Source organism: Erpetoichthys calabaricus, chromosome 3 (assembly GCF_900747795.2).
Source record: "Erpetoichthys calabaricus chromosome 3, fErpCal1.3, whole genome shotgun sequence".
In the NCBI taxonomy this organism is placed as follows: Eukaryota; Metazoa; Chordata; class Cladistia; order Polypteriformes; family Polypteridae; genus Erpetoichthys; species Erpetoichthys calabaricus.
In genome coordinates, this window is record NC_041396.2 from 185,643,338 (window position 1) to 185,658,050 (window position 14,713).

The 14,713-nt window shown below is 35.8% G+C and overlaps 1 protein-coding gene across 1 annotated transcript in view; it reads left to right on the plus strand.

Annotated features, from left to right (window-relative positions):
• Positions 1 to 14,713, plus strand: part of cdk19 (cyclin-dependent kinase 19) — a 278,819-nt gene that overhangs the window by 226,991 nt on the left and 37,115 nt on the right. The window contains exons 8-9 of the mRNA XM_028797596.2: positions 5,211 to 5,280; positions 13,552 to 13,624. Coding sequence (XP_028653429.2) covers positions 5,211 to 5,280; positions 13,552 to 13,624 — 143 coding nt within the window. The remainder of the gene's footprint in view (positions 1 to 5,210; positions 5,281 to 13,551; positions 13,625 to 14,713) is intronic.

The window sequence follows — 14,713 nt, forward strand, 5'->3', positions numbered from 1 at the left end:
TTTGACCACATTTGGAAACGACTCAGATGTCATTGCCATTTTTAGTAAAATCTGTTTTGGACTGAAGTCTTTGTATGATTGACTTCTTATCATTTTTGACGCAACTGTCCATTCTTGCCTGCTACTTTAATATTTTAAAATTGGAGGGCTACCATTTTTGGAGTAATGATCGAAAAGAATTTCAGCAGACTCACAGGAATCGTGAGTTTCTGCATTGAAAACTGTTGAAAAGCTGGAAATAATTGGCATGTCAGGAAATCTTGAATCTAGGTGCTTGACAGCTGTATTTATCATGTATTACAGTTTTGAATGACATTACATCACTATGTTATTTTGTTCAGTGGCCTCAGCTATGACACTCCTCATACACAGTCGTAGTGACTGTACTGCAGAGTCATGAGACAGCCATCTAGTGTCACTGGCCATTTTCAGCTCAATCTGGGGAATGTTCAGAATATTTTGGATTTCTGTTAAACCAGCCATCCTAACTGAAGAATTTTGGAAGAAATAGAACAGCTGCCTTAAGATGTTGTTCAGTTTTGTTAAATAAGGTACAGCAGCTGCTGCTTGGGCACTTGCAAGGGTCAATCGGTGGTTTACACAGTGGCAGTTGACCAAGAGTCCAGGGGCCTCATGTATAAACGGTGCGTACGCACAGAAATGTTGCGTATGAACGTTTCCACGCTCAAATTGCGATGTATAAAACCTAAACTTGGTGTAAAGCCATTCACTTTTCCACGGTACCTCATGCCCTGGCGTACGCAATTTCTCCGCTCGGTTTTGCAGACTGGCGGCACCCAGCGTCAAAGCAGTGCTACTGTTCCTGTGTGGTCAACCTTTCTTTCTTAGATCCACATTCCTGACGCGGCTTTATAAATACAATACACTGAAACTAACTGCATATTGTTTATTAGTGTAATGCATCTGATTGTAATTAACCTGCAGCAATATAATGGGCCAGGGAATAGCCATAGTATTCCAAATACCATAACTGCTTTAGCGTTGTTACTCTCAATGCATCTTCTTCCTCTTTCAGCTGCTCCCGTTAAGGGTTGCCACAGCAGATAATCTTTTTCCATATTACTCTCACTGCACCACTCTGAGTATTTATATCACTGTATCTGAGTGGGGAATCACAGCAGCAGCTGATCGGAAAGAGAATTATCGGTATACAGCATGAAGCAGATGCTGCCTGAGCCATGGCAAAAGGTTTCACAGACTTTCCTGTACGGACTTTGCAGTTTAGAAAAAGTTTCATCCCAAGAACTATAAACGCACTAAATCAGTCCATCAAGTGCTCCTTGTAGAACTGTTTGGACTTATAAGTACAATCACCTCACTGTAAACTTGGGATATAGTTATAATATTGCACAACCTGCGCCACTTTATAAAGTGCGTATTTACATATGATGATGATATCATTTTTAAGATGAAATGCAGCAAAATATGTTGATTATATTATACAGATAAAACTTTAACTTCATTTAAATAATCTGTTTTGTTAATAATTAAACATGTGAGGACACGGTGCCGCAGCGCTAACTAGTTCATGGATTGTTCCTGCGACACTGACGCGACACTGGAAGGATAGAAGGATAGAATAATTAAACATGTACTACGAAGATATTTCAATGTTCCTTTAAAGTTTTGAAGAATTGGCGTTCTAAGCTTAAAGATGGCTTCACGGCTATTACAGAGCTGATTGTGTGGAGAGTGGGTATTTGGAGAAAGAAAAGTAAGGACAGGAATTGGAGGTTAGTACGTTTGAAAGAGACAGTACTGCTGCAATAAATTATTTCATCGAAGGTCGCGCATGGCGCAGCAAGCCTCTTGCGTGAGACTTGAACAAGCGCTGCGCCACCGTGTTCCCATGTTTAATAACATGCTTTAACTCCTATCATCATGAAAAAGATATCACGTATACATCTCAGTATTTTAATTATTCAGAGAGCTGTAATATCACGAATGTAATGGATTCTGTGTCCTGTCGGAGTAAAAGAAAGCCCGTTTAAGAAGCAGGTAGTGATTCACACACAGAGCACATAGAAGATCAAATACCGAACAAAGCATTTAATGTGCTACTTTAGTTACAATGGGATTTAAGAAACAAGTAAATTAAACGATTTTAAGATGAAGTTTATGATGTTCTACTTTAATGGCAAAATAAACTATGTGATTAAAGTGGAAATTTCGAGATTAAACTTGACATTTTGTGCTTTTTTCCCACTGTGTGCCTATTTTTTTTGTCTGTACCCTAATAAGCTTTCATATGAAACTCAGATGGTGGGCTACGACTTTCCTTTTCATGCCGACTTTGATATGTGATTTCTTTTTTATTTCGGGCACTGTGCGACTTTGTGAACTTGAGCTTTCGAGTTTCTCCGACACTCTGTCACTTGATCAACTTCATTTTGTTGATTATACCACTGTTTAAACCAACAAATAGTAAGTTTTTCCTTTGCCTCCATTTGGTATTCGCTGAAATTCTTATATTTTCCCCTGTGCTTTTCCCATTGCTTTTTCACAGAAGGCTGAGCTTAAGGGCTATTTATATTGATTTGCATAGATAGATAGATAGATAGATAGATAGATACTTTATTAATCATTCAAAGAGGCGTAATTCTGGGAGGAGTTGGGGCGAGACAGAAGGCGCGTGCACGTGCGTTACTTTTCACACTGATCGGAATTTATGTAGCGGAAGAACATGGAAGTTTGCGTACGTACAGATTCCTGCATCTGGATTTTTCTGTGCATACGCACATTCCCTCTTTTGTGCTTACGCCATGTTATAGTGTGAGTTCTACGCACGGTGTTATGCCCCAGATGTTTTATCTTTAAGCAGTTTTGCCACACCTTTCTGTTTCCCAGTCATAACAGCCACTCCATCTGACCCTAGTCCAACCAGATTAGCAGTTTTCAATCCTAGAGAGACCCATAGTCTCACTCGGTGTGTTGGTTATAGTCTCCGCTTTCCCATCAATCATATTTCGGGTTGATACAAAACTAATTCTGACCTGGCAAACATATTTAATGTAAATAATTAATTGTTTTACAACTGAGATGTCTGTGGTTTCATCACACAGAATACTGAAAAAATTTTCAGCGTGTATATTTTTCAGTATGTTAGACTTTATTTCTGATGCTAAGACATCCAGCAGCTCTTGCATTATTCTTTCAGAGGAGTAATGTGCATTTTTACCAACATTGAGATGTTGTAAAAAGGAACAACCCATTTCTTTACAGCGTTCCAACAGCTTTTTAAACAACGTTGTATGTGGCAACTCATATTTTGCCAACCAATACATGGATCTTAAAGATCCAAAGGCATCTCTCTGTAAGTTATTTAACACAGATAGAGATCTTTCAATTTGACCAATTCCAGTTTGCTCTAGTACACGCTTCCTAAAAGGTCAGCAGAAGACTCAATGTGCGTTTTACTTTTTTCATGGTCCAGCAAGTTTCTTTTCGAATTCTTGTGCATAGCACATTTACCCAAGGTAACTCCCTCCTTGGGGGGTGTTTGTTTGAATATTTCATGCACAATGAGCACCATATATCATTTTCTTTGACCATTAGCCAATGAAAATCTTTAAACCATTGTTTATGCCGGATAAGCGGTGCTTAGATTTATTAATTGGCAGAGCGTGTGCTGAAGAGATTTCCCATGATGTACCAGCCTCTACAATGTTTTTGTCTGAAATTGCCACATCAGGAGTTGACGCCGCACCTTCATTAGTTTGTGGCGTCTCATTTCTGAAATAACTGAGCAGTGTTGTTTTCTGAACACTTTTTTTACTCATGTTGGTAAAACGTTTGGAAAAAATTAAAAGTACCTATGAATAAGACTTTTGAGTGGGAAAGTGGGACCCTATTGGATATTCAATGCACACTTGCACTACGGCAGAGCAAGATATGAACAAAAAAAGGAATGGCAGATGGTCACTTTTACAAAACCCTCAGCAATTCAGTGACAAAACTGTGTGTGCTGCAAGGGTTTCTGCACACTTTTTGCAATATGGACACAGGTCCAAATATGAGAAAATATAAGAACGGCAGATGGGGTCACTTTAACAAAACCCTCAGTAATGCAGAAAAAAAAACTTTTCCTCAGGAAACAGTGTGTGGGGTCACTTTAACAACACCCTCAGTGTGAGCAAATATAAAAACGGCAGAGGGAGTCACTTTAACAGGAACCACAGTGAGTGCTACAAGGATTTTTGCACACAGAACACACCTAATGCTTAAACAACTGTATATATATATATATATATATATATATATATATATATATATATATATATATATATATATATATATATATATATATATATATATATATTGGTTTGCTATGTACTGAACACGAAGAGTACATCTGTACGTATAGCAGCACTACACAGTCTGCACTGACACGGAGAACAGAGATGTCACTTCCTGTTGCCCTTTTTCTGATATCTGACAGGCTGGTTCCACTAGTCTTTTTTTTTTATTTTATCAGTCCTCCTCTCGCCCGCCCACCTCCACATCCTCTTTGCTTGTGAACTGCCGCTCTGTCCCCACTATTAGCATGTACAGCCCCCTCTCGCCCATCCACCTCCCCATACTCTTTGCTTGTGAACTCCGGTCTGCCTCGTCCCCGCTATTAGCTTGTTCAGAATTGAGTGATCAACAATATCCCACTCCGCGCCTCTCCCCGCGCCCGGCTAAAAGACGCTAGGGACAACACTGTACACATATCTACACATATCATTGCAGAAATTAATTTCTCACCAGGGTCATAGAGCTTTTAAACAATAAAAAAACAGTGAAGGTTGTAAAATTTCTAGAGGTGAAAAGTGGTTTCATAAGTATGGTAAACGTGTCTTGGTAAAACCATACTGATGAATTTAGAAGTTTAAAAATTATGCGTATCTTTGAATTGTGTAAAAGTTGTAATGTGTCTATGTGCATTGTGTTCTTGTTTATTTGGATGCAACTAAAATGCATTTTCTTGTCTTTAATTTTGTTGTTTTTTTTTTTTAATCTTTATATGTAAAAAAGACTGACATGATTTACAATAATGTATGCTATTTGCTTAAAGTTTCATCATTCTTTTTGATTTCAGCATTCTTTTAGTTATACCAACAATCCATCTATCTTTTATTAGTCCTCTTTAACGCTGCAATAATTGTGACTTTTATGTCAAGTTTATGATAATTATATTGTTTTGCCAGATAAAGACTGGGAAGACATCAGAAAAATGCCTGAATATCCAACACTTCAAAAAGACTTCAGGAGGACAACGTAAGCAATTATAATTGATCTCATTTGTATTTAATTTTAAATGGAAGCATATCAAACATACTTGTTTTACTTTAGGTCAAAAATTACCAACACAACAGCAACATCTTTAAACTTTGTCATTTCAAACTTCATAAAGACACACTTGCTAGGAACCTGTCCCCAAATACAGTGACTGATCTGTTATTGTATCAACTATTGTACAACTTCTGCCTGTCTCTTTGACCATGTGTCACCTTAATTGGTAACGTTTAATGCTACCCCTCTCTAACCGAGATCCACACTCTCCCACGCCAATTCAAGTCACACACTTGCCAAATGGTGTGCGAGTGCAACACAAACTCCATTTGTTCATCCCATGTCTGTGAACTGCGATCCAAGTGAGGATCTGTGCCCCAACCAGACAGCACAAAACAATGCTGCAGTTAGCATTGTAAGTGCATTATTTTACACCAATGTCCCATCAGTGTTGCCTCCTAAGTGCTATGCAAGGCTGCTGTTATGGTTGATGCTGCAGCCCTCTTCTGTAGCTCAAAGATTTTTCCAGATTGGCTGAGTCAAGATCAACATGTATTAGACAATGTTTATATTGCTAAGATATTTAGATGCTTAGACTAATGAAGTTAAGATTGCTTTAACTCGTTAACTCATTGGCTGCATGTCAGTGTGGAGAGCTCACACTCTCAATCCTTGTGCTGTTTCATTGTAATGTGGCAATTATAATTTATTTTATGGGTGTTGAGAAAATATTGCTTATAAAATCAAACATTATACAAGCTAAAAACTGTCAAAGTATACAGTAAAGGCTACAGCTAGTATGTCATTACAATGTTGCTTGATCCTAGACAGACATTACGAACTGCACTTTTTTTCATCTTTTATTTTTTAAAACTACCTTTGATATTTGTCAATACTTTTGTTTACTAGAGTTGATCGTAATGTTGGTTGAGCTGACTTAAATGTAGCCTACTACTGGGATATTGCTAAAATATTGTGTTGATTTATAAATATGCAAAATGATGCCAACAAGTTACTTTAAAATAAAGTAGATTATGTATCTGCATTATTATGGAGTGGGATAGCCTTTTGATATTTTCTTTAAATACGGTGTGTTTTAGACAAGTGCACTTATAAGGATACTCTGAATAAATGATAGTACAAATGCCAATTACTTTAAAATAAACCAATTATTTCTTCTTTTTAAGAGTAGTTTTCTCTGAGAAGTCTATTACTCAAGTCTTCTCAACTATGACTTTTCTTAACTTGCTTGATTAAATTCAGTGACCCAGCGTGACTCGCTTGAATGTAACCAATATAATTTAAAACTTGAATTGAAATTTGAAAGTTAGGACTTGCATATGTATATGACTTAGTCCCATCTCTGCTAAAATCATAAAATACAAAAACATTTCTGCAGGATTTACAGTATCTGACATATGTTTAAATTATTAGATTATGTTTAAATTGTTGTTGTTTAACCAATGATATTATGGAGCATTTTAGCAGGGGGAAGTTAAAGGCATGGCTAAATATTCATTGTAATTGATGCAAGAGAAATGTATCCTATGTGAAATTAATAATTGCTGATCTACATCATACATGCTATTGTTTAAAAAGTGAGAATGATGCAGGTTAGTGTAGTAATATAAAAAAGGAACAAAAAAGAAGAAAAACTTCCTGCTTATTACCTATTACAATGACTGGCTAATCCACCTGTTACTCCAAATATTTGATGTTATATATTTGAAGGTTAGAAGTCTTTAACACAAATGCTAAAGGAGGGTTAGACTTGTGTTTTTGGTGGAAGGCTAAAGTGTCAATGACTGATCAGCTGATGATATAAACATCTAGAGATGCCTATGGACCCAGCCAACATATTACATTCTATATTTTTCAAAGTCAGTTATTTTTTCACATTCCTAGTGTACATTAATTATCTATAGGAGATTGCATTCTAAAGTGAACCATTTTTTTTTTATAAATAAAAAAATTCTCTGTCTGAGCTTGAAGTTTGGGGCTCAAAAGGGAATAGTTCAAAAGCATACAACAAAACCCTTAAAACATACTGAATGACCAACACTTTGACATGGCAGAAGTTTTGGCACCAGGAAATATTACTTCAATGATTCTGATATATGTTTATGACAAAAAAGATTTTGGAAGCATTGGCATCACTAAGAGAGTGCAGACCTCACTGGGTGACACCATCAGAGGGGGTGAGACCAAAAAGACTATCCAATTATTGTCTGTTTTTTTCACCTGTATTATTATCATTCTTTAATTTAATATTATTTATTGTATCAGTATGCTGCTGCTGAAGAATGTGAATTTCCCATTGGGATTAATAAAGTATCTATCTATCTATCTATCTATCTATCTATCTATCTATCTATCTATCTATCTATCTATCTATCTATCAAAAAATTTTGTATATAGTTTTTAGGGCTGAAATCACCAAGGGGGGAATTTAAATAAAATTCCCCACCCACCCAATCAATGAAGCAATCAAGTGTCCACACAACATTAATATTGGAAATTACTGCACTGCATTTAAACAGCTGGGTGTCTGCATCCTGCATTGTTTAAGTACCGTATATACTTGTGGATAAGTTCTCCCGCGCATAAGTTGAGACATTATTTTACCATATAATTTCTGGTATTTTATAATGTCAGTCGTATAAGTCGAATGCAGAAAGTTATTGGTATTGGTCCAAGAGATTATGATATGCTAATGCCCACCTGAGAGAGTAACCATGGAGCACACTGCCTTTTTTTTTCTATGTATTGTGCCTACGTGACCACACAGTTAAACCCAAACTATTCCGAAGCAACGTTTGCACTAATTTGTGTTTTTTGTATCTGACACCCTCATACACCTTTTTAGTAAGAGCATCCCTTATCTACGATAGAGCGTTCGATCAGAAGAAAATATGAAGCTGGTTTTAAATTAAACGTCGTTGAGGTAGCGAAAGAAATTGGGAAACTGTGCTGCTGCAACACAAAATTCGATGCGTCTGAGAAACTGATGCGAGATTGGAGGAAGCAAGAAGATGAAAAAAAATTTTAAGTGTTGCATTTTTGACTGGGCGTATTAAGTCGGGTCTGATTTTATGATAGATGTTTCAGGTTTCAAGACCCGACTTATACATGAGTATATATAGTAAATAAATTCTCTGTTAAGGAGTTGTATTCATCCAGTCACTAAGGGTCTGTTGAGGTCATAATTCAAAACTTGGTTTCCACACTGGGTGAAACCAACCCAGTGACACCACTGACTGGAAATAACATATGTTTTATATGTTATCACCATTTCTTGCCATTATTTTTCATAAAGTAAATATGTGCTTTCTTCACTTGTGTATTAAGTGGGAACTGTTGTGGGTGGAGTTTTCATGAAAATCAGGAAGTAAAATCACATTAAACCAGGCAAGTGTGTCATGACTTTGGTTTTCTACCAAAGTACTTAAAAATGTTCATATCCAGAATGTGAATATAAAATGGGTAAAAAATTTTTGCAATTTGTGGTTACATCATCAGTTGTCTGAAGCCTCTCCATAGCTTTAGACTGCATTCCTCCTTTGCTTTCTCAAATCTCGTCTCATTCTTTTCCTTTCTTTTTATTTTTTTTCTTTATCTCAACTTCAATCTGTCAGAGCTCCACATCAGTTTATTTTGATTTGTACAGATACATGCTGTGATCTCAAGTGTAATCGAACAAGGTGGTGTGATCAGCAGACAGGATCAAATATTACTGAAGCAGGCAAGGTCTTTCACCCAGGGACAGGAAAACATACATTGTGAATGGACCATTTAAATGTCTGAGCACTACAGTCTTACAGGAAGTGTGTTTTAGATCCTTCTCATGCTAAAGGAGATGCCAAAATGCACAAAAGAGTAGAGACAAGGTTAGGTATAGGAAAAAAGGCAAAATATCAGTGAGAAGTCTAAGGTAATAATTGTCAAAAGCCAAATACATACAGTAGAAACTTAGAAAAATGAAAAAATTTTCCTTATGCTGCCTAGATTTGTTTTTCCCCCAACTAAACTACAAAATATATTTGTTTTATTTTCTGAATTCCCTGATTAAGTACTTTTAAGATTTTAAATAAGGAGCATTTGATGACACCATGCATAATGGTGACTTCTGGGACCTCGTGTATAAACAGTGCGTACGCACAGCATCAAGCACATGCTGCCTCAGCCATGCTGTCTATTGAACTGCTGTTACTTGGCAAACGTTTCAAAGTTCGCGGTTCAGAAACAGTTTAATCCCAAGAACTATAAACGCACTCAATCAGTCCATCAAGTGCTCTTTGTAGAACTATTTGTACTTATTAGTACAATTACCTCACTGTAAACTTGCAATGCAGTTATAATATTGCACAACCTGAGCCACTTTATAAAGCGTGTATTTACATATGATGACGATATCATTTTTAAGATGAAATGCAGCAAAATCTGTTTATTATATTATACAGATAAAATGTTAACATTTAAATAATCTATATTGTTAATAATTAAACATGTGAGGACACGGTGCCGTAGCGCTAGCTAGTTTAGGGACTGTTTCTGCCTCGTGCTGTATTCTTGCTGGTGCTGATGCGACACTGGAAGGATAGATGGATAGAATAATTAAACACATACGAAGATATTTCAGTGTTCCTTAAAAGTTTTGAAGAATCTGCGTTCTAAGCTTACAGATGGCTTAACATCTATTACAGAGCTGATTGTGTGGAAATTGGGTATTTGGAGAAAGAAAAGTAAGGGCAGGAATTGGGGGTTAGTACGTTTGAAAGAGACAGTACTGCTACATCAAAGTACTGTATTTCATTGAAGGTCGCGCATGGCGCAGCAAGCATCTTGCGTGAGACATGAACAATCACTTCGCCACCATGTTCCCATGTTTAATAACATGCTTTAACTCCTATCATCATGAAGACGATATCATGTATACATCTCAGTATTTTAATTGTTCAGAGAGCTGTAATATTACAAATGTAATGGATTCCGTGTCCTGTCAGAGGCAGAGAAAGCATGGAAGCACGTAGTGGTTCACACACATAGAGCACATAGAAGATCAAATACAAAACAAAGCATTTAACGTGCTACTTTAGTTACAATGGGATTTGAGAAACTGGTAAATTAAATGATTTTAAGATGAAGTTTATGATGTTCTACTTTAATGACAAAATAAACTACGTGATTAAAGTGGAAATTTCGAGATTAAAGTTGGCATTTCGTGCTTTTTTCCCACTGTGTGCCTTTTTTTTTTTCTCTGTACCCTCATAAGCTTTCATATGACACTCAGACGGTGGGCTATGACTCGCCTTTTCACGGCGACTTTGATATGTGACAATTTCTTTTTTATTTCGGGCACTGTGCGACTTTTTGAACTTGAGCTTTCAAGTTTCTCCAACACGCTGTGTCACTCGATCAACTTTCTTTTCTTGATTATATCACTGTCTAAACCAACAAATAGTAAGTTTTTCCTTAACTCCACTTGGTATTCGCTGAAATTCTTCTATTTTCCCCCGTGCATTTACCGTTGTCTTTTCACAGAAGGCTGAGCTTAAGGGCTATTTATATTGATTTGCATATTCAAAGAGGTGTAATTCTGGGAGGAGTTGAGGCAGGACAGCAGGCATGTGCACATGCGTTACTTTTCACGCTCACTGGGATTTATGTAGCGGAAGAACGTGGAAGTTGGCATACGCACAGATTTATGCATCTGGATTTTTTTCTGCATAAGTACATTTCCACTTTTTGTCCGTACGCCATGTTATAGTGTGAATTGTATGCACAGCGTTATACATGAGGCCCCAGGTCACAAAGCTAGCAACAAACTGCGCCAGCATAAACAACATTGCAATGGCATGTATTATAGTGTCAGAGAAATACTGAATCATTACGATGTGCAGACAGTGAAGCTGTGAGGCTGTTGGTGTAACTGAAATCTTTTGTACACGTTTATTTACTATTTTTGCATTAAGTGCTACCAACCCACACTTCAGGATTTGTTTCCTCTTTCTTTCATTTTTATGTAAGTTAACATGCTTGTTATTTTTTTATTTATACGCTCTTGAACATCATATCACTTACCTGCTACGATTTTAAGGAGCAGGAGAAATAGGCTTTTCTGACAGAGGTTTATTCATGTTGCCACGCAACCATAGGACCTGCTTCTACAGACAGCATACCAAGCACAATTGCTGCAGTATGTATATCTTTACTGGTGCCTCACTGTTTTGAAATCTGGAGGGGCTATTGAATGAGGTAAAAGAAAACTTAAAAAATATACAAGTTCATGTAACCTTTGTCAAGGTAGATTTGAAACCATAAACTAATGTGTAATAGAAGACAAGCATAATATTTCTCTGTTTTAAGGTAAACAACTTTGAATATTGGCTAGTGCTTTTCAATGGGAAGTTTTGAAATTTCAAAAAGGTGTGACTCCCCACAGAGTGCCTCAATAGTAAAGGTCTGACTTTGTTTTGTGTTTTCTGTTCCAAACAAAATGCTTTTGCACCCTGTATTACAGTGACACATTAATGACAAACAGTACTAGAGAGAGTCTTATAGGCAACTCACAAAGATGGGCAGAGAAGTCCAGCACTATTTCAAGCAGTGGTGTCCAGGCACTTCTGGGAATATTTTGAGGGGTATTTTGAGGGGTGTATAAATATTTAATAAGCCCAAAAATAGTGCAAAAACAGTAAATAGGATACCAAAACTCCATTTAGCACAGTATGGCTTAATGGGGAGGGCAAATGTATTCTTGTCTTCATAATCATATTGTTGCTATCAAATGATAGTACAGCACATTTAGGATATTGTTAAGAAATCTCACTAAAGCCTTTCCATCCTTAGACATTTATAAAGCTTAGATTACTCTGTATATTGTCCAACCTTTGCGAGTGCGCAATGAAGTCAGTCCTTACTGGCTGCATAACATCCTTGTAAGTGACCCTGCTTGGCTCAAGTTCATATAGCACCAAAGATTGCACACATCATTAATGGTATCAAGTGACCTTTTGTTCAGGCATCTATAGTACACACTGCTTTACAAAGGCAAACATAATTATTAAAGACATCATCAGTTCCATTGAGTCACTTTACTCATTCTTCATTTCTGAAAAAAAGGTATGGGACCACTCAGAATTACACCAGTAGTTACAGAGACAGTTTATATCTACAGATCATGAAGTTACCAAACAGCTCCTCATAACAGCACATGCTATACAGTATGTGCTCTTGTATACTGTATATTTGTTACATCCCACTGTATGAGTGTTCTTTTTCTGTTACATCTTTTCTTACTGCATTACTGTCACTGTTTGTCGGACACCTGCAAGTAAGAAATCCATTATGATACGTACACAAGGCAATAAACTTGAATTTGAGGAAACCTCTAAAAACACTCAAAATAACAATTACATCATTCACAAGCTCCAGAAACCCACACCACACAGTTGCTGCAGAGGCAAAGAGGCAGTAATGTAAAAATCACTGCCAGACATCTTTTAAAATGACATAATGTCACAAAATATATTTTTTCTTCTGAAAAACAGTATTATGGCATTTGTGCAACCTAAAAACACAAATCAATACTTAAGAGCATTCTTGGCTTGGAAACATTGATGTATTCAGTTACATTGTTTTACATTTGGATGTGTGCATTTTGGAACTTATTTTAAATTACAAACACAGTTACTACATTCTTTAAAAGTTATAAAATATGCTTCAGTTTAGAGCACATTTTCCCATGGACAATTAATGTATGCCATAATTGTGACAAAATAACTAAGGCTCCAAGAAAGGGTTTAATCATAAAACTTTGTTTTAAAAGCTGTTGAGAACAGTGCTCAAACAGCTAATAAAAGAATATTTTTTTAAGAAAGGTGATTTTGCTATGACATTGTTCTAGTCAAGAAGATGAAACTATTTGTATCAGCTCAAACTGTGAATATCAACTAAGATTATAAAGATTTATATTTGTTAGTATGCTTCTATACTTGTTTTTAGTAATTTTAATTTGTGAAAGATCTGCTTTTAGATACAAAAATAACATTTTGAAATGTTATAAACACATTTTATGAAATTGATTTCCATCATGATTTTATTTTTTAATAAAGGCTTTGATGAAATGGGTCATTTGCCACAGCATTTTACTGAACATTCAAGGTGTTGCCTCCATATTTGAATTTTTTGTTGAAAGACTGATATTAATTTAGTAAGTGTGTCTTTGCTTTGTGATTTTCTTTTGCTTTTCTACAGGTATGCAAATAGCAGTCTCATCAAATATATGGAAAAACATAAAGTAAAGCCTGACAGTAAAGTTTTTCTATTGGTAAGAAGATATTTTTGACATACTAAACAAACATCAACTATTTCTGTGCTTGCTCAGTAACAATGACAATATGTACAAGTGGAAAACCAGGAAAGATGAATTTATGAGGTTTCCTTTCATTTGTTTTACCAAAAAACAGTCCTTAACTGCAACATTCCTTTTAAAGTAATGCTTACAAGAAAGAAGAAACTATTCAGTCCATCTTATTTATCTGGATATCCAATACCTTAGTTGTTCCAATACATGTCCTTTCACTTCTTACAAGATCTCCGTTGAATTCTGAGAGTTTGAGAAAATTCTCACAAAATGGCAGCGTGTCCGTGCAGTTTATTGTAATATTTATACATATATATATATATATATATATATATATATATATATATATATATATATATATGGAGCTCATTTCCATTAACATTTTGCCCTTTAATAATATGATCATAAAATACAGCTAAAACATATGTCAACCTCTAGGTCTGCATGTGCACAATTCAGCTGCTGGGAAACCATATATTAGTCAATCAGCAAAGGCATTTACTTTCCCGAATCATACCTGCTCCAGAGTTGTTTTACATCTCTTGAGGAATCCCAGTGAAAAGACCAATTATATATAAGTAACAAGTAAGAAAATGTATACGTGTTGAAATTCAAGTTCTTTAGGAGACTTACTGTTTTGATAGTTGGAGCATTTTTCAATGTTCTAGTCATATCATCAAATAGTTATTTCCACAATTTTTTTAATTAAGTATTTTTACAAATTAAATCATATTAAAAATAATAATAAAATAATAAAAATAATGATAATACGTTATAATGACATGTATTAGTACAGTACATTAAAATGTTTTTAAAATTCGATTTTTCAGTTTCATGTGATTAAAAACAGAGCCAAAATATATGCATGTGGTGGGAGAAATAGCTTTCATAGTCAAATAATTAAGAAAATGTATCATCGATGTGCTATTGTTAGTTGTTGGTTGTTCCTCGTGAAGATCTGTGTTGTAGTCTCAAGCTACAGTTATTGCCAGTATTTGACCATGATGAACAACATATATGTTTACACGTTTATTCACTGTTAGCATTAAATGC